Source organism: Scheffersomyces amazonensis (assembly GCF_036850825.1).
Source record: "Scheffersomyces amazonensis strain UFMG-HMD-26.3 chromosome Unknown RJT21scaffold_1, whole genome shotgun sequence".
Lineage (NCBI taxonomy): Eukaryota > Fungi > Ascomycota > Pichiomycetes > Serinales > Debaryomycetaceae > Scheffersomyces > Scheffersomyces amazonensis.
In genome coordinates, this window is record NW_027042741.1 from 2,667,669 (window position 1) to 2,691,570 (window position 23,902).

The following is a 23,902-nucleotide window of genomic DNA, read 5'->3' on the forward strand; positions in this document are numbered from 1 at the left end:
TAAACTGTACTTAGTACTTATACATTAAGTTTTCTACTATTCTACAATTAGCAAATGAAAATAATAAAAATGAAAACGAATATAATAAATAAAAATATAAGAGAATACGTAATGACCCTAACTATGAGATGAGAAAAGAAAAGACACAATTAAGTGATATGGAGATGGTCTAGAAACCGCAGTTCTATGAATTAATCACTCTATCAACTTTTTAAAATTTTAATTTTATTTAGAACCCCAGAATACCCAGATGCTATGAACAATAAGTTAGTATATTAAACTTATAATAAAACAGCAGCTAAACCGGCGATACCAGCAGCACCGATTACGACTCTTGGAGAGTAAGCACCACCTTCATAAGTAGAAACAGTAGCATTAGAAGCAGTTAATGGAGAGTGGTAATATGAAGTAAGAGTTAATTGAGCAGTTTCAGTTTCTTCAACTCCAGTAGATTCAGTAACAATTGGGGTGGTGGTTAAATCAACATAAGTAACTTCTTCAGATGAAGAAGCTGGAGCAACTGGAGCAGCTTCAGATGATGCAACAACAGCTGGAACTGGAACTGGAGTAGTGGCAGCAGCAGCTTCAGAAGTAGCTGGAGTAGTGGCAGTAGCAGCTTCAGCAGCTTCAGAAGCTTCTTCAGCAGAAACTGGACAATAAGTAGTGTAAATAGTTTCAATACCATTAACAGTGGTAGTAACAACTGAAGTGGTTGAAGGAGTAGTGGCAGCAGCAGCTAAACTAGCGCTGGCTTCTTCAGCTTCTTCAGCAGTGATTGGACAGTAAGTAGTGTAAATAGTTTCAACACCATTAACAGTGGTAGTAACAACTGAAGTAGTTGATGGAGTAACAGCAGCAGCAGCTAAACTGGCACTTTCAGCAGCTTCTTCAGCAGTAAGTGGACAATAAGTAGTGTAAATGGTTTCAACACCACTAACAGTTTCAGTAACAACAGTTAAAGAAGTTGGTTGAACAGTGGTAACACAAGCATTGTCAGAACATGAAGTGATAGTGACATCAGTAGTAGACAAATTAGTGACAGTTTCATAATCTAATTCAGTAGAAGCTGATTGAGCAGCAATGGCTAAGGAAGCGGCAATAGTTAAAGTCTTGAATTGCATTTTATATATAATTATTTATTAAGGAAAGTAAATGAGTAAGGGTATTAAAGCGAATGAATGTACTTATCAGAGTTAGAAAGAACTATATAATTAACTTATCCAATTAATGGAATAGTCCCGTATATTTATACACTTCATAATTATGTAAAACCTTCACTTACTGATGTCGACTCCTTCGTCATTCTTGGGTTTAACAAGGCTTTCTAAAATTTTTCAGATTCACGATTTGAAAGTGACGTGAACGCGTTTAGGTTTCATGTCATGTGCCCCTTCCCTTTTTTGTTTAATTGTCTAATTTAATTAATATAATTAATTGTTAATTAATCCCGTCTTAGCTATAGGCCTGGACCCATAATATTAAATTTCCTCCACAAAATTAAGATCGGCTCAGTTCAGATCAGGCACAGAGACGATGTTTTTGTTTACATTTTTCATGTTTTTGTTTACACTTTAAAGGACGACAATATGCCTCCTCGCTTCGCACACAAAGCGTTTTTGAATCAATTTTGACACAATGGACATAACGCGTTCACACATTCTGGCGACGCGTTCGGCAATTATATGTTGCCGATTGTATGAGCTAAGTTAGGTAAGGTAAGTTAAGTTAGCTAAGTGAAATTGGAGTAATACCTGCCTGCCTGAAATTGGTTCACAATACCGAGATTTTGTATTATTGTTAAGGGATGGAAAGTAAGCATAACATAACATTGCTTATTGTTAGTAGTGTGACGGAAGGTATGGGTACTGTAACGAAATCTGGAGTGGGCTTTGGACTTTGACGACAATTACAGTAAGGAAAAGTAGAGTAAGGCGGATGAGTCGTGTAATCGTAGTAATAAGTAACAACTAATAATAACTATACATATAGGAGGCTGAAGTAGGCACTGTTATGTATTTTGTATTACACCGAAAACTAAACAAATACATACATAAAAATATATTACTCTATGTACTAAACTACGGGTGACGATTGTTTACCTATCAATTCAACATAAGATTCATTTCCCAATCTTGTATGACACTAACCCAATCATCTCTGGCTTCATTCATTCTCTTCCGGCGCCATACTTCTAACATAATTTGACGAGCTCCCCAATAACTACCTAGATATTGAGCTATATCCGCCCCCCACTTTTTAAAGCCCATTTGTAAGTTTAACGATATGGCTTCACATCCTGCGATAAATCCTTGCCAAAATAATGGAATGATGGCAGCCTCATCTTTAGCGATTAATCTTTGAATTGAATTAAGATGATTAAGCGTTTTTGCAACTTTCGATTGTAATTTTGACGGTGCGACTCCTCTAATTAATCGATAGAAGTAAATCATTAAAGCATGATAAAATGAGAGAATATGATGATAAGTAGCTTCATGCATAGGAGAATAAAACTTCTTTCGTGCATCACTTTCAGCTTCAAGATCAACATTATGTAATCCATCATCATCTAAATCTTCATCTTCTCCAATAAATCCTTGTAAACTTCGGGTAATTTGTCCCGTTCGTTGTCCTTCATATAACTCCCAATCTAAATTCCAATTTAATAATTTTTTATTTAAATTACTTACATCCTTATCAAAATTTTGTGGTAATGAAATAGATGCATCTTCATAATAAATTTTATTTCTTAATAATTGAACGGTTTCACTAAATAATAAAATTAATGAATTAGGTAATCCATATAATGCATCTGTAGCAAAATTTTCATCATTCTTTTTAGTATTAATTAATTTCTTATTAACAAATGATGGAGATGTACTCTTAGAAGGATTTGTAATATTATTATTACTATTATTATTATTAATATTATTATTAATTGTACTATTAACAATAAAATCAATTCGACCCTTTTTCATCTCTTTAGTTCGATTAGCAAACATATCTCCATTAACATCATAACCTCTACCAGCCGTAGATTCAAAATCTTCTTTAATACTTTCTGCATCAAGACATGTTGAATCTTGAATTAACTTTAAAGACAGGAATATTCGATGAAGAATACGAGCTTTTGATGATAACTTTTTCTTATTAACCATTTTTGTAGCTATAACTTTCCCACACCAATTAATATAGAAACTAGTATCTTGCATAGTCCCCCAAACCAAATCAACACTAATCATTGTCATTACCGCACATAAAACATCCTTATACTTTTCGTTAGATAAACAATACTCAATTCCTGATTGAGTATCTGATTTAGAATTTAGTAATTGTTTAACAAATAAACTGGCTTGATTTCTTAATCTAATTCCTAAATTAAGATAATATTTCATTGAATCAGAATTCTTGGGAAATTTAGATTGTAAATTAAATGCAGAAACTGCTAATAAAGCATTTAATAAAGCATTCTTAGCCGTTGAAGTTTGTCCAAGAGCCAGTAATTCTCCTATTGCCATGACTGCCCGAGGGAAATAGATGGTTTTCCAAGGGTTTTCTGTTAATGGTATAACTGTCATTAAATCTGCTACTTGAGTTATATAATAATTTAATAAATATCGGGTAAGTGGTTGAACTTGAAGTGCAGTTGTAGGTAAACCTGCTTTTGGACCAGTTGATGAAGTTGTAGGTATAGATAAATCTATATCTATTGGTTGAGTATGACTTTGAACAATAGACATAATAGATGTAGGCATTTGTACAGAATTAGATTGTTCACCATCAACTAAATCTGTAGTAGTAGTATCATCATCATTACTACTAGGTAATTTAGATGCATGTAAATGAATTTCTAAATTTTCATTTAATTGATATGGATTATTATAATAATAATTATTATAATTGGAATAATATAAATGTTGATTAGCCGTATCTATTGCTGCACTTGAGTCATTTAATAGACTAGTCATATTAATATTGGTATTATCATTCGGATGATTATTAGTAGTTGATATTGAATTACTGAGATTCCGATGAAATACCAAATTAAGAAAATCATTTTGATTAGTATTGAAATTGTTATTATTATTATTATTATTATTATTATTATTAGTATTGTTGTTATTATTATTATTTACATGATAATTTGGTTGAGGTGATGAAGAATTAGTATTTACAATGGATTTATCATTAGTGAAGTTCATAAAGTCAAGATATTGAGTATCACCATTTAAAGCTGCGGCTGTCAATAGGGCTGCATCTCTTAATTCATTGGATAACCATAATTGATCATGAGGTGCATTATCATTCCCCGATAAGGGGATTGCACTTGAAGTGGTACTATCATAACTTCTTTTACTACTATATGTTGATGTAGGAGTTTCATAAGAAGTATCAACAGGAGTCTTTTCTATTCTTGGTTTTTTAATTACTTTCTCATTATGATCTACTTTAGAAACTACTCTTAATCCATTTCCACCAGACCCTCGGAATACTCCAAACGGTCCTAAAAGCTTTGTTTTACCTTGAACTCGAATTATACTATCAGAACCAGAATTATTAAGAATTCCTAAATCTTTATCCATTTCTTCATAAGTTTCATAAGGTTTACAATTCTTAGTTTCATCCCATACTACAAATTCCACATTTCTTCTTTGAAAGAATTCTGTATCTCCTCCTCCTCCTCCATCAGTTTCAGTATCTTTATCCTTAAACACTACTGGTTTATGTACTGGATTCCCATTTCGAGATTTGAATTGTAATGGTAATGACCATCTTAATTTAATATCATAACCTGAACATATATAACCAGCTTTTATACATTTCATACAATGGGGTTTCTTTAAATCACATCGAATCTTTCGTGATCTACAGGTAAAACAGCCAGTAAATGTCTTGGATCTCTTTCTGCTTACATTTTTATCATCGGAAACTTCCTGAATGGGATCCATCAGACTGACCAATGAGCTCATGACCAATTTTATTGTGATTTAATGTCAATAACTGCTAATTCTATCGTAATTATAATTATAACGGGATTATACTATTTGCGTTTTTACGATGTCATCCAAAGACGGTAGGGCGAAGCGACCGCTTACATAAGCGTCCCGTTTTCAAATGCCGCACATGTTATATACTTAACCACCCATATTAAAAATGTCATTATCATTATTATTAACTATACTAGTACAATTACAATTACAATTACAATTATCCTAACTAATAGGCCACTACATCTTCATATTCTTCCCCACTCTCATGATAATCTTGACCACCATCGTGCACATTCCAAGCGTGCTTAATTTTTTTTAGAGCTACTTCTGCACTACCGGAACCTAATTCCGCTGATGTAGTAAAGAAATTATGTACTAAACGTCTTTGATCTTTATTAACACAATTCATAGCGGCCACAGATATAGGCCATTGAATCATCAGTAAAGAATATTTTAATACTTGTTCAGATACATTTTCACATTCTTCTGTAAATCCAATAAGGGCAATTAATTTATTATTTAAATCTTGAACGTGAGGCGCATCAAATGGATTATGAAGGATTGTTGTTAATACTGTTATTAACCCTGCTAAACTATAGGCTTGTTGACATATATCCATCCAACTTATAGCGATCTCTTTCCCATTAACATTGATTATATCAATTAAATCTGGTATAACCCCATCATTTCTTAAAATAATTTCATCGGCCAGTTGAACAAATCGAATATTATATTCGGAACTAAATCCCGATAATAATCTTAAATATTCAATTGAATCATCAGCCACAAATTCAGTTCCAAGAACTCTTCTTCTATTAAATATTTTAAGTAAATCTCGGAATAAATAGGCGATTTCATTTCTATACCCAAACATTATATTAAATCCATTATCTTGAAATATTCCAAATTCTCGTAGAACGGATAATTCATAAGGATCATTAAAATTTATTACTAAATCAAGTTCTTCATCTGATTTTAAAGTACCTCCCAAATGAGAACTTGTCCCCGCTAAAATTTCAAAATCTGCAAACCATAATTTACATAAAATTAATGTTTTAGAAGATCGAATTTTACTATTTGTAGCCTTTAAGACTATATCTTTAGCACCTTTTAAATGAGGTCTCCAACTTTGTTTGGTTGTAGCAGCATTGGATGATGTTAATAATAAGACAGTTACTAAAATTCTTTCAATATTTGATACTAAATCATCTTTAACCATTTTATCTCTATTTCTACTTAAAGCTGGACCTAAGAATTTTAAACAAGTAGATAAATATGATCCATTAGCCAATTGATCTTTTTGAAGTTTGGTTCTTCTATAAACAGTTATAGCACCTTGAGCTAATACAGCTGCTAAAATATATGGTTCTTTAGATGCAAAACTTAAGATAACATCACGTAATGGATTCGAATATATCCCTCGTTCATTATCAAAAGCTCCAAATGGAAGAATTTGTTGAGCAAATTCATTATAGAATCCAGCCAAATAAGTTCTTTCATCTAATGTCTTTACTTTAATACTTTCTATTGGTACATGTCTAGGAATTCCTCCATCAGTAGTAGATAATGGAGATAAGGAAATACCATTTGATTTTTTATTAAAGATATGTTGGAAATCAGTAGTAACGGAATTATTATTGTTTGCATCATCAAAATTAGATGCAAACATCATATCATTAACAATTTCATTTAAATCGGATGCCAATAAGTTTAAATCTTCATCATTATACATTATAAACGAAGAAGTCGGACTTATAAATGATTGAGGTTGACTATTTGCTGTATCCATGGAGTCAGTACCTTGGAAGGGAGTCAGGATTAAATCTGAAGAAGAATTAGAATTAGTTAATGAAGACTCTATCGAAGTTGTTTGATTTATTATACTCAGAATAGCCGTAGCTGGATGAGCAGATGGTGTAGTTGCTGGTGGTGTAGGGACTGAAACTGTAGTAGAAGTAACAGTAGTTGAAGTTGGCACAGTCGATAAAGGAGGTGATGCAGCACCCGAACCTGCACCAGACCTCTTATTAACCTTAGCATTAGCAGAAGCATCTGCTTCTATATCCTTTAATGGTCTGAAGGATCGTACTTTCCCCTTCCGCTTCTGAAAATCAGGACCCTGATAAACTTGAATTGTTAATGGTTTCGGAGGCGAAGGTGCGGGAGGTTCACCCGAATGAATCTCCAAATATCTCTTGGAAACTCGTAGTACTTTCTCTCCTGCTTTGGGATACGAACATGTCTTCTGAAGTCTACTACATTGTAAACAAAACGGTTTCGATTCGTCACACTTAATTTTCCGTCTTTTACACTCTCGACAGCCTCCTCGGCTATAGTCTCGCTTAGAGTCTCTGATTTTATCAGATGCCATCATAACCCAATGTGTCAATTGGTTAATTAGTGATATTCTTTGCTTATCTCTTCGTAAAGCGGAGCCGTTATTAAGCGTTCCGCTGGGTGTGGTCGTGCTCACACCAATATTTTATTGATCGGTCGCTTAGCGGTACGTTTTGAGTTGCCGAATACAATTAAGTAGTGTTACAGTGTTACGGTGAAGATTCAGTGTCAGATTCAGGTCACTACCGTCACAGTGACCGTGGGATATTTGTTAGATATTTCCTATATAGTAAATGTCGGTATGCGCATGACTGATATATGTATGTCGATTATAAATATTGTGTAGTAGTAGTAGTAAAAGTGAGCTATTAAGGCGAATTACAGTCCACGTCCCGTGATTGACTGCCACGGTGGTTAGCGTCGGTAGACAGTGCCGATAGCCAATTGCGTTCCGAATACAGCCCGCAAATTTGCTGTCACTCTAGTAGCGTTCTGACTCAATGCGGCAACTGGTTGCAACTGACGTCATACCAGACCTTACTTAGTTCTGGTTATTGTGCACGAACGTAGAATGTCCGCAAATTGTCATTCAGTATATAACTTAAGTATTGTAAGGTCTTTATAGTTGACTCAGTTAACTGTTTCAGTAGGCACAATATGACTTTAGCTAAACACTGGAAATATTCGGATGGCGAGGATTTAGTACTTACCAATCTTAAAGGTTTGGTAAGGGCCAATCCTGCTATAAACTTGATTGCTTCACAAAAGGTGATTTTTAATCCCCACTCCGATACAAGTAAAAAAGTAGCTCTTATTAGTGGTGGTGGTGCAGGCCATGAACCATTACATGGAGGATTTGTTGGTGATAACTTATTAGATGCAGCAGTTAGTGGTCAAATATTTGCTTCACCATCTACTAAACAGATCATGTCGGCATTAAAAGTTAAAGCCGATAAAGAAAAGGGAGTTATTATAGTAGTTAAAAATTACACTGGAGATATAATTAATTTTGGATTAGTATCAGAAAAGGCTAAGAGTGAAGGATATAATTCTGAAATGGTAATTGTGGCTGATGATGTAGCTGTTCCTCGTGAACAAAATAAAATGGTAGGTAGAAGAGGTATAGCAGGTACTGCTATTGTACATAAGATATTAGGTGCTGCAGTAAATACTTCTAAATATGATCTCAAACTGGCTACTGAATTAGGTAGAGATGTTGCCCTGAATTTAGCAACAATCGCAGCATCTTTAGATCGAACATCAGTTCCTGGTAAGACTGAAGAAATTGAATTCACCAAGTCTGATGAAGCCGAGTTAGGATTAGGGATTCATAATGAACCAGGTACTAGATTGAAACCCATTCCTAATATTGACGAATTAATTGACGACTTGTTTTACAAATTGGTATCCCCTGAAGATAAGGAACGTCACTATGTTGATTTTAATTTAGACACAGATGAGTATGTGTTGCTTATCAACAATATTGGAGGTACATCAACGTTTGAGTTGAGTGTTATAGTTGAACACGTTGTTCATAAGCTTCCATTCACTAAGAAACCACAAAGAATTCTTGTCAGTGATTTTGTTACATCATTGAATGCTCCTGGATTCTCAATAACTTTATTGAACTTATCCAATTTGAAGTATGATCACGAAGAGATCTTAGGTTACTTGGACGCTCCTACCAATGCTCCCGGTTGGAAACCTCACTCATATAATGCCAAGTTGTGGGCTCAGTCAACCGAATCTCAATACTTTGAATCAGATGATATCTTAACTGATACAAAAGTGTCTTCAGATTTGAAACTAGATGCTCACCAGTTTGAAAAGGCACTTGTTGGAGGATTGGAAAATCTCTTGAGTCAAGTAGACAAAGTCAATCATTATGATACTATTGTTGGTGATGGTGATTGTGGAGAAACATTGGAAGCAGGAGCCAAAGCTATATTGGGACGAATCAAACAAGATAACTCCTTCTTGAAAGATCCCGTCGAAGCATTGTCGATCATTACCGAATTAGTCGAGGACAATATGGGAGGAACTTCAGGAGGATTATACTCGATATACTTAACAGCTTTGTTAAAGAATTTAAGAGAAGTCAAGGAATTGACTGTGTCTACATTTGCTCAAGCTGCTCATACGGCTCTCTACGAAGGATTGTTTCACTATACTCGTGCCAGAACAGGCGGCAGAACATTAGTCGATGTTTTGCAGCCATTTATTGATGAGTTATACAAATCTAAAGATCTTTCTGCCGCATTAACTAAAGCTCATGAGGGTCGGGATAATACTTTGAACTTAAAGGCTAAGTTCGGTAGAGCCAGTTATGTTAATGAAGAAGCCTTCCAAACTGAAGGAGGGATTCCTGATCCTGGTGCCGTAGGATTACTCGCCATTATTGAAGGATATATCAATAATCTTTACAAGTAGAAGTAAAGTAATTAAGTAAGGACTAAGAATAGCGTATATAAAAAGTAACCAAATAAAAACTAGCTAAAGAAGCAGATGATATAAGCAAGTAGCAATGAAATAAAACATACAGATTTACAGTAATAATAATACAAAGTGGGGGGGAGTGAAATATTTTTATGGTAGTAGTTAATATGATACCAAATCCAAGGCTTTATCATCCTCAGATTCTGATTCGGATATACCCTTTTCTCTACGTTTCCAAGTATTGTTAATTCTCTTCAAGGCAAAACTAGCACCTCCAGAACCGATTTGAGCACTGATTCTAAAGAATTTCATGAGGATGAATTGATATTCTTCTTTAACACAATTCATACCTGCCACTAACATTGGCCATTGAATCATCATCATAGAACATTTAAACTTTTGTTGAGGAACTTCTGCCGAAGAATTCTCAAGAAATGTTACAAATGAGATGATTTTATTGGTGAGGATTTGGACTTGAGGAGAATTATAACTCTCTTTAAAACATTCAATTAAGATGGTAATCATAGATGCATAAACATAGGCACGATGACAAGTATCCATCCAACTAATAATGACTTTTTCATCATTAATAGTTAAAGTATCAACTAATGGAGCCACTGCAATTCCATGAGCTTTAAATTCTGTTTCTGTAAGTATACATTTCTTATCAAAGAATTCAATTTCTGATTGATTATAAAATTCTGTAAATAATTTCATATAACCTAAAGATTCAGAAGGTTTAAATTCTCCTTTACGAATCTTATTTTTAATTTTAATTAATTCTCGGAAATGATCTATACAATCATTATGATAACCTCCAAAGATATTAAATCCATTATCTAAGATAATACCTAATTCTCTTAATACAGAGATTTCATATTCATCACCAGAAGAAAGTAATGAATCAATTTCTTCAGTATAAGTTAATGTACCACCTAATTTAGAACTAATTCCTGCGAGAATTTCTAAAGTTACAAACCAGGATTTACAAAAGATAAGAATCTTTGAACTACGGATTTTATTGGTAGATGTCTTCATCAATATATCTTTAGCACCCTTTAAATGAGGTCTCCAATCTTGTTTAGTATTAGAAGCATTAGCAGCAGTTAATAATAATACTGTTAATAATACGGCTTCAATATTGGAAGTTAATTCAGCATTATTCTTTTCATCATTAATAACTAATGCTGGACCCAATAACTTAAGACATCTAGATAAGTAAGTACAATAAGCTTCTTCATCTTCACTAAGTTTATTCTTTTGGAATGAAAGTTTAGCCCCCTGAGCAAGAATAGCAGCCAAGAGAAATGATTCATTAGATGCACTATTCAATATAATATCTCTGGCAGGATTGAAGTATGTCTTTGAAACAGTATCAAAGGAAGAAAAGGGAAGAATGATATTGGCGAAATCATTATAGAATTCTTCCAAATAGATCTTCTCATGAGACTTTCTAAGTTTAATGAAATCAAATGGAATACTTCTCGGTATAGATTTACCGACACTTTTAGGTGTGAATAATGGTGAAGTACCGGCTGAATTAGAAATATTGGACGAAGACATTTCTGTATCGGTACTGATTTGTGTAGTCTGAGTCTTCTTTTCAAAGTTGAATTCCAACATAATATTGGATACAAGATTGTTTAAGTCGGTAGCCAAGACATTCAAGTCTCCCTGATCAAAGTATGATAAGATCTCACTAGGTGATGAATTATTCTGTGATTGAGATTCCATAGGTGTATCTTTTGGTTGAGTTGAAGCAACAGTTGGTAGAGGTTTCTCAGTATCAGTTGTAGGAGCAGTTGTAGTTGCAGTTGTGGTTGTGGTTGTAGCAGTAGATTTGGGTTTACTTCCTTCAGCTATAGTAGGTACAGTTATTTGCAGTTGAATGGGTGCCAAAGAGGCTCTATGTTGTAAGGGAGGAAGTGGAGCTGGAGATGGAGGTGGTGGGGATGCAAAATTGGGAGGAAATGCTACGTTAGGTTGATAATTGGGTTGGTTCAATAAGCTGGGAAGCGATGTGGAGTATCTGGACATGGAGGAGATGGAAGGGAGTGGTTGATGACCATAAGTTTGTGGATATTGCGGTGGAGGCGGAGGGAGTGGAGGTGACAATTGTGCTTGCGGTTGTCCCTGTTGGAATTGGTAATGATGAGGAGGAGGTGGCGGAGGTGGAGCTCCATGGACTACATGATGTGGATGGTGATGGTGATGAGGAGGTAAATGTTGGAGTGCTACAGGCTGAGGACGGGGTGGGATTCCCAAGGGATAAGCCTGAGGGAGTATGTTTGGATGGAAATGTTTGCTGTTGTTATTATTGTTGGAACTGTTATTGCTGTTGCTGGAGTTATTACTGAAGTTGGAATTATTGCTGAAGTTAGAGCTGGCTACCGAGGCAGCATTAGCGATACTAATGGCTGTTGCTGTAGTAGTTTCATCAGGAGTGGACTCCTTAGTGGTTGATGGAACAAATGATTCGTTAGGGGACTCTGCCGAAGATGACTTTGAATCCAAATCATTTACCGACAGACTGATTGAACTGACATTAGTGGATACTGGAGACGTAGTGGGGGAAGTGGTTTGAGAACCAATGGCTTGTTGTTTCTTCTTAGAGATTCTTAGTATTCTTTCACCAGTAACAGGATAAGTACAGAACTTTCGTAAGCGAACACATTGCCAGCACTGAGGTTTCCCTTCGTCACATTTAATCTTTCTACGCTTACATTCTCGGCATCCACCTTTACTGTAAACTCTCTTCAGTTTGGGGACTCTGAGGCCGAGATCCAATACTCCGGAACTCATAGTGGGGGCGGATGGGTCGATTGAACTAGCGAGAATTTTGACTGGATTGATGGAGGAAACTTACGGGAAGGCAACTAAGAATTAAAGGACGAGATGGTATAGTGATGGTAGTGATAGTGATAAAGGTAATGTGATAATGATGATAATAGTAGTGGTGGTGGTGGTGGTGTGAAATATTAGCGAGGTAACGGAGAAAAAGTACGATTACGATTACGAACTCTCACTAAAACTGGCCTAACGGTGAGGGTTTCCGCTAGCAACTATGGGGAGAAAAAGATTTGTAGTGGGTGGATCTTTAGTTAGCAAAAAAAGTAATCAAAAAGTATCTATGAATACTGAGATTTAAAATTTGTTGAATATTTACTAAACTCTGTTGAGATGTTATATTCTGGTGAACATTCAGTTACCGTATGTCTTTAGAGTATTCTTTAATCAGTCGCTATTTTGCCAATTTGTGGTTACTGTGCGGTTCTGCGCGGGACGTAGTGCCTAAGCGCTGTTAATGGGTCTAGTTAAAAATTTCTTTTTCTTTTCGTTTTATTATTTTTTACTCGGTCTTTTTTTATTCCTCTTTTTTTTTTACACCAATTAAATAAGCAAATCAAATAAAATCACAGATTAGTGACATTTTGTGTTTTATTTACGAACGAATTTTGCTTTATCATCAGCGCATAAATATAAATTCAGTAGCGCATCTTTAACAGAGCAGTTAGAATCACAAAACTGACCCACCTTAATTTGTAATATAAAATAATGGAAGAAAAATAAGGAGATTAAAATTTTGGGGAGCAATTACGAATTCAATTGATTCACTTTATCTTTGCTACACATTTCTATATACCAAGTGGGTTTATAATCCCGTGCAAGAAAGTGCTAATCTATTAGATTGTCTATTCGACTTACTTTGTTTTGTTTTGTTTTGTTTTGTTATGTATTATTCTGTTTTGTTTTGTATTTAAATTTAGTTAATTTAATTTGTTTTGTTTTCATTTAAGTTTTGCCAATGCTAATGAAAATATCCCAAGGCCAACGAATTGAGTGGACGTAAGGCTTTGACTTATTTCGTTTGATGTAAATCTGCATTCACAAGAACTACATATATTCCCTCTCATATTGTTTTTCCGAAATAATTATTTTTCACCTATTATGATTTTTATTTAGGGGTAATTTGTTCGGCGTATTGTCGTTGAAAACTTTTTTTTAACTTTTTTCATGCGTAATTATTTAGGATGGAGATTCCGATAGCGAGAATTTTTTTTTTTTTATTTTAAATTTCAGTTCAATTAGGTGCTGGTTGGAATTAGTTTTAACTCTGGGTTTTGTATTTAGGATAATTGTTAATGAGAATACTATACAGTATAAGTTTACGTAATAAATCAGAGAAAAATCTACTATGCGAGGATTCGGAGTTAATGCGATTTTCGTCATTACATAGTATTGGTTTGAGCCTCTCCATAGAAACATGTCAAAGTAGTCATCAATCATGCTCACTTTACACACTTATTGTATACCTGAAATTCACCATCTAATTTGAATCTAATTAATTAGATTTGATAACTTCTTACGTATGTAATCTCCATATTCGCTAATTAAAAATATTTCTTCTATTTCTTTGTTCTCACTTCCATCTGCTTCTACAGAGTCCGACTTAACTTAAAACTCCGTAAGCTTTTATCTTATACTATGGGTTAATAAATTAAATCATTAATAAATAAAATAACGATAAAGTTGCTTTGTACTATATCCCGAAAACAATCGAAAATCTGTCAGAAAATTTATTGCCAATCAAAAATCCTTCAAACTCTACAGTTGTCAATTACACAAACAAGGCATTCAACATGAATTAATGATGTGCTCAGTGCCCACGCTGTAATCCAATTGGCTCATTGCATTTGAAACGGTAATAATAATTTCAAGTAATCTCATTGTTCATGTTGTAATTATGATCGATTATGCTAGTTCTATATGGAAAGAAACACCGACTATCTATTTTTCAATTGCAATTAACGCCTTTTCATTTTATTCAACAGCTACTTCCATGCAAATTTTTTTCTCTTTTTTTTTTCATTGTCAGAAAATGAGTGAGAAAGAGACAATTTTTTTTTTAAAAAAAATAAATCATTAATGCGCCTTCATCGACGATTTCAGTAATTTGTATCGTTGGTACGGTGATTAACTGATATCAGTTTGATCGCTAGCCACAATGGCAATTGAAGTGATTACAGATGATTTACACGAATGCCGCCCTCTTGACTGTCTCATTCATGCTTCCCCACTCCAATATCTCTCACAAATCTAAATTACATACCAGTATGGACTAATTCCCCACCTCATCAACCCCATGCAATTTCCTACACACAATTCTCGTTACCTGCCATCTTAGGCAAAGCGCGATATATAGTAACGAAATTAAGTTTCCGTTCCTTTGTGTGAGCAAATTAAAAAAACGAAAAACTTTAAAATTAATTTGCGGAATTATCCACTCTGAGTAAAAAAATCACTACTGAGGTCAAAGAAAAAATGCGCGGGAATTCCAAGTTTGGCGAATACATTCCGACAGATTGCAAAATATATTATTCATATATACTATATATACTATATGTGCATAAAGATGATGTTTAAATGTAATTAGAAGAATTGAATCAGTTGGATCATAGATATAATCTCATGTGTAGTGTAGAAATAACCATGGGGAAAGTTTTTGGGGGCTGTTCTGTTGCGTTATCTCTTTCTTACTTTACGATTTCTCGTTCGGGATGTTGTAGATGTGTCTAATTCTGCATCTTTACCATCATAAATTTCTTCAATCAGTCTTTTACTATTACCTGAGAGGTCATCTGACCCTGGAGTTATAACTACCGGTTCAGGACGTGAACCATTTTCAACAATATTACCATTACTACTGCTGTTTCCACTATTTAAAAATTCATTAACATCAAATCCATCCATTCCTTCAAGATCCCCATCTTCTTCTTCCTCTTCAAAATTGTCATGTTTCTGATCGTGTTGTTCTTGCAATTGTTGCTGTTGTTGTGCTAATTTTTGGATCCAGTCTTGAACTTGTTGAATTGATTGTCCTTGTTTGTATAAATTCTGTTCTAATCCTGTCATTATATCTGTGGAATTAGGAACTGGTTCATTAATCCTGACATAGTTGTTTGGATTGAAATTACCAGGATTACCGCTACTGGCTCCTAAATATGGACTAGGACTATTACCACTGGTATTTAATTCTGGAAAGAAATGACGAGGTGATGATACAATATGATTAGGTTTATTAGTATTGGTGGTATTAACTGGAACTGGTTCTTGATTAATAATTTGTTGATATATCCTGTTAGCAGCATCAATACTTTCATTACTTGGACCATTAGATGTATTAGTAGTAGTTGGATTCCTTGCTGATTGTTTAGGAGTAGTTCCATACGATCTAATAATTTCTTCAATTGAACCTGTAGATGATTCTGCTACACTTGGTCTTGATGAACCCGTTGATGGTGAATTTACAGAGCCTGATGATTTTCTATGAGCTTGATCAGTCAACATTAATCTTGGTTTATTAAATGTTGGACCAGTTGCATTTGTGGTTCCACTTTGACCATAAAGATTATCACTAAATGAATTACCTTCATTACTTCCAAGATTATTGAATGGAACATCATCAACTTCTAATATCTTACCACCATTGTTATTTCCATAAACTACTGATAAGAATTTTAAAATTTTTTCTAAAGTTTGTGCTTGTTGCAGATGTCTTTCTCTTGCCATAAAATTCTCATTCCATAAAGTTTTATTATCCTTTCGAACTCTTCGAAGATCTTCTCCAATGGCTAATTGATTCATTTTAATATTATCAAGTTCATTAATAATGATTTGGAAATTAACTTGATTTGATGCATTAGTATTATTGCTAATATTCTCTTCATCCTGATTAGTGCTAGTCTTATTTCGAACTATTTTATCCAATAAATCTTCACGACCTCTAATAAAATTAGGATTTTCAAATTGAAGGATTTCATCATCACCACTTTTGGAATCTGAACCATTAGATCCACTTGATAATGTTCCACTATTTATATCTTGAACTTTATGCCATCCATACATATTCAATTGACGTACAAATGAGGCAAAATTATTATGTTTAAAATATTTTGGTAATACGTTCTTAACGAATTCTTCAAGATGAAATACTTGAAATGTTTTCCCACTATCATTCCACCGTATATAATTATCATTCAGAGGATCATTAACCATAGACCATAATTTATTTACAAATAAAGTTCTAGACTTATGAGTACTATCTTTCTTTCGCTTTTTTGATGCTGAAGCTGTTGTTGAATTAGATGTATTATTGGTGGATACTTGATTCTTTTGTGATACTAATGCTCTCTTTTTATTATCATCCATTAACGGTATAGTGATAGGATGAACTGAAATACCATTAGGTATAACACTTTCAGATAATGGAGACATGGGTGGTAAGGATGTGAGATAACCCTTATTGGCAGAACTCAACATCAATTGATTATTCGGATGACTTATGAAATCATTAATGGGGCCAAGTAAGTTATTGTCATAACCAGTGGAGCCATTACTTATGATTTCATCATTGTTATTATTACTGTTATCATTATTATTATTATTATTATTATTAGTGGTAGTGGTAGTAGCGTTATTATTGGATTTAAATTCATTAGAGTCATTAACAAGATTGGGAGAACCAGTAGGTATGGATGGATTAATTACATCATCGAATACTTCATATAATTGATGTTGCGGTAATGTCGGTGTATTAACAAACGTATGATTATTATTGAGGGGAGTGGGTAAATCAAAAGTATCATGTTTTAAAGTATCTGATACATTATCATGAAGATTAAAATCAGACCTTTCTATAGTTGGTAAATCACCATTATCATTACTAGTTATATTATTATTATCATCATCAATGTCGTGAGATGTCGGGGTCTGCTCGGTATTAAGTAATTCAATTATAGGATCATCATTATGAGATGCCATTTTATTGATAAAAGTATACACAACACTCGGTACTAACTAACCAGTCAATACTTAAAAGAAAATACTTAACTTATATCTTCCCTTAACGTGGGGGACCTTATTTATATGACCTTAAGTATAGGAGATATTGAAATTTTTGTGTTTGCACTAATTTTTTTTTTGCTCAGTGAAGACTTGCTTCCACAAAAGAGGTCTGTATATTGCGATTTTTATATATTTGTGGTTTTGCTTAAATTGCTGATCTGTCACTTATATAAGTGAGTATGTAATTAGATTTGGGATTGTGTAGATATGCAGTCACAAGTTGGCCAATCATATTCGGGTATAATTTATAGTAAAATGAGCATGTTCATCCATGTAGGTTGTACCAAATTGCTAGAATATTCTATGGCCTTTGTGTCACTTTTTAATTTTTCACCCATGACGTTATTAATTGCGACAAAGCGCTACCAACGAAATACCTAATTAAGATATTTAGACATTTAACAACAGATACAGTATATATATATTTGATGTATATAATAGTTATCATATAAAATTCGTAAAGAAAAAAAACAGAGTCGTACATAATCATAAAATAGCAGTCATTAATTATAAAATCAAATCATCTCTATCCCACCCTTTACCTTGAGTAACTTTCAAACCATTCTCTGGTTGAGGTTGTTCAATATCTTTGATTTGTAAAGCAAATGGATTTCTATCAGCATTTTGGTTCAAATTAGCAAGTGTATGGTTAACTTCTCTATGTTTGGCTTCATCAGCTCTGATTCTCAAAATCAAATCTTTGAATGAAGATTCTTCAGTTAATTCAGGCCAATATTGAACAGCAATAGTTGGAATCTTAAGATGCTTGAATTTAGCTAATTTATTTGGATCATCTAATTCTTTAACAAGATGAGTATAAGTACTAACAGCTTCTTCTTCTAAATAACCAACAAATCTGTGACAATACTTTGGATTGGCCAAATAAAACAAAAAGAATAAATTAGCAAACACCCCTTGACCGACATAAATGATACTTCTAGTAAATATCGAAGGTTGACCCAATTTAATAAATGTTAACAAATGCATTCTTTCATTATAAGCTTCATCCAATAATGTTTCAATCCAAGCTTTATCACGTTTAAGTAAACGTAAACTATGCAAATGTCTAATGAATCCTGCAACTGCACCGGGGACACCAGCTATACTTTCAAGGAAAATACATCTGGTTAACCATTTAGCTTCAGTCATTTCATATCTGGTTCCTTTAAACCCATTGACTTCTTCAGCTTCATTTCTAGGCTTTTTATAACCAGTAACAAAATCAAAACTACCTCTAACAAGTTGAATTCCTCTAAGAGCAATTCTATCCCCTAAAGATTTTGGTTCACGATGTTCAAAGGAAACTTTCAAGCAATCTTCTTGAGAGAACTTTGGATGAGGAAATAGAGGATGAGTGATGAATTGTTTATCATCATGCTTTTCAATATCGGTATCTTCTAATACTTGTGTTGAAATGTCCAATATACTTCTTCTTCTTTGTTTAGCTGAAGTAGTTTGAGGAATTGGTGCGGAAGAATAATAACGAGGGATGGCTTTTAAACCAGATTGATAAGCAATAACCGGAAATCTCGTAACAGCAATAGTTGAAACTTTGGTTGAGATCATCTCTGTATGTTTTAGTTAATTTTTGTATTCACAAGAATATGAAAAATAAGTGTTGAATACTTTAAGAAGAATAATTCAAAGAGAATATTAAAGGTATTACATAGAGAACTAAATATATTTATAGTAAATTGCAACTCACAAGAGGAATAAGAAATAACAATGCATAAAGGATGAAATTACCACGGAGCATAGTCATACCAAAAAATAAATACACTACGTAGAGGAATCATGTAGACAATTGGAATTGTATGAATTATTACTGGTGAAAAAGTTAATGTTTGTATATAATGTACGGCTGCGACCAATTGCTGCAACAATTACCAGCTTGTTTGTTGGATGGGTAAACGGAAAAGCGTCAAAGTCCATTCGGAGTAATTAATATTTAAGATACATGACTCTGTGGCTTTAGCATATGCATATTAAGAGCTATTAAAATGTAGAACTAAAGCAACTGTACCCTGTTCAATAACATTGTATTACAAGCACTTAGCAATTAGGTTCCGATTATTTCCTTATGCAAGTATAGTTACCATAATAGACGAAATAGATAAATTAACATTAGTCAAACTATGTCTAATTCATAGTCATGAAGACTCAAACCCCATATTTTGTGCTGGATGGCCGGCGGAATTAAAATTCCGAGACGGAAGTAAGACCGAAACACATCTGTACTGCACGGGGTTTGCGGATCAAAACAGTCGGATTTATCATGCTAACACCCTTGCGACCGTTGGAAAAAAGTCGAAGATTGGGCTCTAACTTTAGTCATGGGATTAAGACGTATCTAGAGGCACTAATATTGGTATAGGGAATACTTCAACTGGTATTTAATATCAACAACACTACATATAATAATTTGAAAACATATGTAGATGATCAAAGAGGTTTCCGGATTTTGGTCGAAATTGCAATTTCCGGTTTGCATTCTTTCAGCTACAGTCGAAAATATTACGGAGTTTTTGATCCGCAAACGTCCGCCAGTAGTCACACATTTCATGTCTTTTGAGTTTATAATTTCCAACGGTTTTATATGTCCGTTGATTAATCTCAACCGTTTCTATCCTATCTATGCTTGGTACATACTAAAGAAACAAGAAATAGCATCAATATACTGTTAAGAAGAATTTCTCTCCGAGTACACCCACGCACATCTTTGAAAATAAATCCAAAGAACTTTCACTGATGAGATCGTTGAGTCGTGTCTGTTCCATGCGGCGTGAAACTAAAGCAATTACAATTCCCATTATATCTTTAGCTATGACCAATTTTGCAAAATGGTTATGATCACTTCAAATCTGTCAAATTAAATATTTTACATTTTATCATGTGATATCGATATCGTGACTTCATACATCTTCGTTTGAGACAATATATCAGTTCTAGACTCTTGGCAGACGCGATCGTTTCCGCGACCCCTTCGAGCAAATTGGGCACGTACACGTACATATTACATCACATAACCAATTATGGTAATTTGCAATAGTCTGCTCACCCAATTCTCAAATTAGAAGTCTGAGTTAGCCTCAAATTGAGCCATATTCTTTTCCTACTATCAACCATTCCATTCTCCTGTGATTCCATTTATTCATAACTATTATACGTTATTCAATGTAATACTAAGCACTTACAATACTACCTTCTTACAATAACTTGATCTAGAGATGCGTCAGATCATTGATGGTTAAGAAGTAATAACCAAACGGTATAACTCTAATTCAATTGTGAAGTTTACTTCGACTAATTCATCTTCTACTCGTAAATCGCTATCTATTTATTGTATACGTATAGTTCACTATTTACACAATTTTATTGTCGTCTACGTAAACAATTAAAGCCTAATGGTGGAGGTCGTGTACTTTAGTACCACGAAATATACCAAATCATAAAAAAAAGGAAAATATCAAAGTAAAAAAAAAATCATAAATAAATAAACTGAATTTAGCCATACGTGGAACGAAGTAGAGGTTGTTTACTGTTGAGGTATATTTTGTCATATCTTCTTAGAACATATCCGGTAGTTGTGTGTCCATTAATTATTGTATTCATACTTCAAATCCGTGGTTGTTAGCTAGTCTTTACCCTTTATCAAAGGGTCCTATATCAAATCGATACTAAATCATTAACTATATTTATTAATACCGTGTTCTTTATTCAAATTCTGATAACTGAATCATTAAGAGAATAAATATCACCAGTCAATAAATATATTGCACTAATAAAAATCATTTCAGATCTACTTTAATCATTCAGATCTACACATAAATAATAAAAAAACAAGATGGCAATATCTCTATCCAATTTCACAAGCGATCCCTTCGCTATAGCAACCATATCTTTTGGAATTCTTGCTTGGATAGTCACTATAGCTGGAGCTGGAGCTTCTCCAGAACATTTTCCTCATTTTGCTTGGTGGGGTATAGTATACCAAATCATACTTATACTTTTGGTACTTCTTTTATATTTAAACAACAATATTGAATTATATAAATTCACTTTAGTCGGATTAATTTCCGTCGCTTTCATCTATACCACTAATTCTACCAATAGTTTAATCTATAACTCAAATAATAGTGGGAATTTAGCTTGTGCCGCTGGAAACATTCTTCTATCAATCTTGAATTTAATTTGGATAGTTTATTTTGGTGGTCACCCTGAATCTCCAACCAATCAATTTATTGATTCTTTCAGTTTGAAAAATAGTCATTCTCATGGTCATATTTCAAACTCAAGTCGTCGTCATCATAGTATTAAAGATGATATTGATGATGAAGATCAAACAAATGATGATTATGCTCAAGGATCTTCTCCCTTTAATAAATCACATGAACTCAGAACAACTCAATTACAAAATACCAATACTAATTCTAACAAATTTGTATCTTCATCTCAATTAAATGGTTTAGAAAACTTTTCATCTTCTGATGTTAATCATCATCGAGATTTAACCAATAATGGTTCTGGTAATACTGAAAAGAGACAAACTGTTTATAATGATCAAGGAAGTCAATCTAATTTAGCTTTAACATTCAGATATAAGGCTAAGGCTTTATATAGTTATGATGCCAATCCAGATGATATCAATGAAATTTCCTTTGTTAAAGATGAAATCTTGGAAGTTGATGATATTGATGGTAAATGGTGGCAAGCCAGAAGATCTAATGGACAAATCGGTATTTGTCCTTCAAATTATGTTAAATTGATAAATTAAGTTGAATAAACTGAGTTGAATTGAATTGAGTTGAAGTACCTATATGTTTCCTCTTGATTTATCTTTTATTATATCTAAATTCTGTTATACCACTAGTCATACCTGATATTTCTCAATAGGTTATGAGTGGTCATAATTAACACTAAAATTATTCTTTATATTACTATTCCTTTTTACAATTCTATTCTTAGTTTATACTTCAATTTCATGTACTTTTATCACATTTTATGAATATATTTACCTATTAAAAATAATCTATAAGGTTAATTCTTATAATGTCTATTGATAATACTATAAAAACTACTCTAACTAATTTAATCATCACTGTGGAAAACAGTGATTGGGGACCAGTCTGGATTAATGAATCTCTTAACTCCTACAACCTTATGAAGGTTATTGATTTCTTCAAAATCTTCTTCACTTAATTTGATAGTCTTTAAGTTATCTTCAATTCTAGATGGAGTAATAGATTTTGGTAAAACAACAGTACCTCTTTGAACAGCCCAAGAAATTAAAATAGTAGCTGGAGATACATCATTCTTCTTAGCAATCTTTACAATAGTTTCATCCTTAAATAATGGAGATTCGGTTGAACCTAAAGGAGAGTAAGCTTCAAGATAAATACCCTTAGATTTAGTAAGTTCTAATAACTTATGTTGAGGTAAGTAAGGATGTAATTCAACTTGATTAACAGCTGGAACAATCTTAGTGGTTGGAGCAGCTAATAATTTAGTCAAATTTTCAACGGAAATGTTAGAAACACCAACAGATTTAGTATAACCTTTAGTAACTAATTCTTGAACTCTAGCATAAGTCTTAGTATAGTCAGAATCAGCAATAATGTCTCTCTTACCATTTGGTAAAGATGGGAATTTTGGATCATTACCGTGAGGATTAAGTTCAACTGGCCAATGGATCAAGTATAAGTCAATGTATTCAAGACCTAATTTTTCTAAAGAACTCTTGATGGCAGTTTCTGGATCTTGATGGAATGTACCCCATAATTTAGTGGTGACATAAATTTCAGATCTTGGGACTCCAGAGTCCTTAATGGCTTTACCAACTTGTTCTTCATTACCATAAGCGGCAGCAGTATCAATATGTCTGTAACCATTTTTAAGAGCAAATAACACAGCTTCATAAGCTTCGTTATCAGTAGATTGCCAAGTACCTAATCCAACAGCTGGGATCTTAGTACCATCATTTAAGGTGAAAACTTCAGTAGAGCTATATAGTAAAGTTAGTAAGGGTTTTCTATATTCAATTGATTTAAAATTAGTACTTACGCTTTAGCAACAGGCATTGTATTAATATGTATAAAGTATAGTTAATTATAAACACAATTGATGAAAATTTATAAATCCAGCAACTGGAAAATTATAGGAGTTATATACTCCAGATTGCCACAGTTTGACGGATAATGTTGGGGGATATCCGGTCTTTCGCACTGTGGGGGGTACAT

General features: G+C 33.5%; 9 protein-coding genes across 9 annotated transcripts; 2 read left to right on the forward strand and 7 right to left on the reverse strand. All coding sequences in view use genetic code 12, as the record gives it.

Moving 5' to 3' along the window:
- Positions 1 to 63: 63 nt before the first annotated feature.
- On the reverse strand, positions 64 to 1,512 carry PGA6 (Pga6p). The gene has a single exon (XM_064882789.1). It carries the CDS (start codon positions 1,119 to 1,121, stop codon positions 282 to 284), a length of 840 nt encoding a protein of 279 aa, XP_064741570.1. The 5' UTR covers positions 1,122 to 1,512; the 3' UTR covers positions 64 to 281.
- Positions 1,513 to 1,983: 471 nt separating this feature from the next.
- Positions 1,984 to 5,003, reverse strand: ARG81 (Arg81p). The gene has a single exon (XM_064883495.1). The coding sequence runs from the start codon at positions 4,965 to 4,967 to the stop codon at positions 2,103 to 2,105; it is 2,865 nt and encodes a 954-aa protein (XP_064741571.1). The 5' UTR covers positions 4,968 to 5,003; the 3' UTR covers positions 1,984 to 2,102.
- Positions 5,004 to 5,153: 150 nt separating this feature from the next.
- Positions 5,154 to 7,399, reverse strand: LYS142 (Lys142p). The gene has a single exon (XM_064880872.1). The coding sequence runs from the start codon at positions 7,360 to 7,362 to the stop codon at positions 5,215 to 5,217; it is 2,148 nt and encodes a 715-aa protein (XP_064741572.1). The 5' UTR covers positions 7,363 to 7,399; the 3' UTR covers positions 5,154 to 5,214.
- A 583-nt stretch (positions 7,400 to 7,982) lies between these two features.
- Positions 7,983 to 9,755, forward strand: DAK2 (dihydroxyacetone kinase; the record flags this gene model as incomplete). Its single annotated transcript, XM_064882963.1, has 1 exon — positions 7,983 to 9,755. One exon carries the CDS (start codon positions 7,983 to 7,985, stop codon positions 9,753 to 9,755), a length of 1,773 nt encoding a protein of 590 aa, XP_064741573.1.
- A 168-nt stretch (positions 9,756 to 9,923) lies between these two features.
- LYS143 (Lys143p) lies at positions 9,924 to 12,563 on the reverse strand (the record flags this gene model as incomplete). The annotated part of the gene is made up of 1 exon (XM_064880044.1): positions 9,924 to 12,563. The coding sequence occupies one exon, from the start codon at positions 12,561 to 12,563 to the stop codon at positions 9,924 to 9,926; it is 2,640 nt and encodes an 879-aa protein (XP_064741574.1).
- A 2,474-nt stretch (positions 12,564 to 15,037) lies between these two features.
- CTA8 (stress-responsive transcription factor) lies at positions 15,038 to 17,868 on the reverse strand. Its single transcript, XM_064880873.1, has one exon. It carries the CDS (start codon positions 17,580 to 17,582, stop codon positions 15,285 to 15,287), a length of 2,298 nt encoding a protein of 765 aa, XP_064741575.1. The 5' UTR covers positions 17,583 to 17,868; the 3' UTR covers positions 15,038 to 15,284.
- A 195-nt stretch (positions 17,869 to 18,063) lies between these two features.
- On the reverse strand, positions 18,064 to 19,362 carry RJT21DRAFT_117906 (alternative oxidase). Its single transcript, XM_064880874.1, has one exon. It carries the CDS (start codon positions 19,230 to 19,232, stop codon positions 18,174 to 18,176), a length of 1,059 nt encoding a protein of 352 aa, XP_064741576.1. The 5' UTR covers positions 19,233 to 19,362; the 3' UTR covers positions 18,064 to 18,173.
- Positions 19,363 to 21,131: 1,769 nt separating this feature from the next.
- SSU81 (osmosensor) lies at positions 21,132 to 22,684 on the forward strand. Its single transcript, XM_064880875.1, has one exon. The coding sequence runs from the start codon at positions 21,511 to 21,513 to the stop codon at positions 22,438 to 22,440; it is 930 nt and encodes a 309-aa protein (XP_064741577.1). The 5' UTR covers positions 21,132 to 21,510; the 3' UTR covers positions 22,441 to 22,684.
- On the reverse strand, positions 22,685 to 23,799 carry RJT21DRAFT_91844 (Aldo/keto reductase). Its single transcript, XM_064885661.1, has 2 exons — positions 23,727 to 23,799; positions 22,685 to 23,667 (listed from the first exon to the last, which is right to left on the reverse strand). Exons 1-2 carry the CDS (start codon positions 23,741 to 23,743, stop codon positions 22,755 to 22,757), a joined length of 930 nt encoding a protein of 309 aa, XP_064741578.1. The 5' UTR covers positions 23,744 to 23,799; the 3' UTR covers positions 22,685 to 22,754.
- Between the last annotated feature and the right edge of the window lie 103 nt (positions 23,800 to 23,902).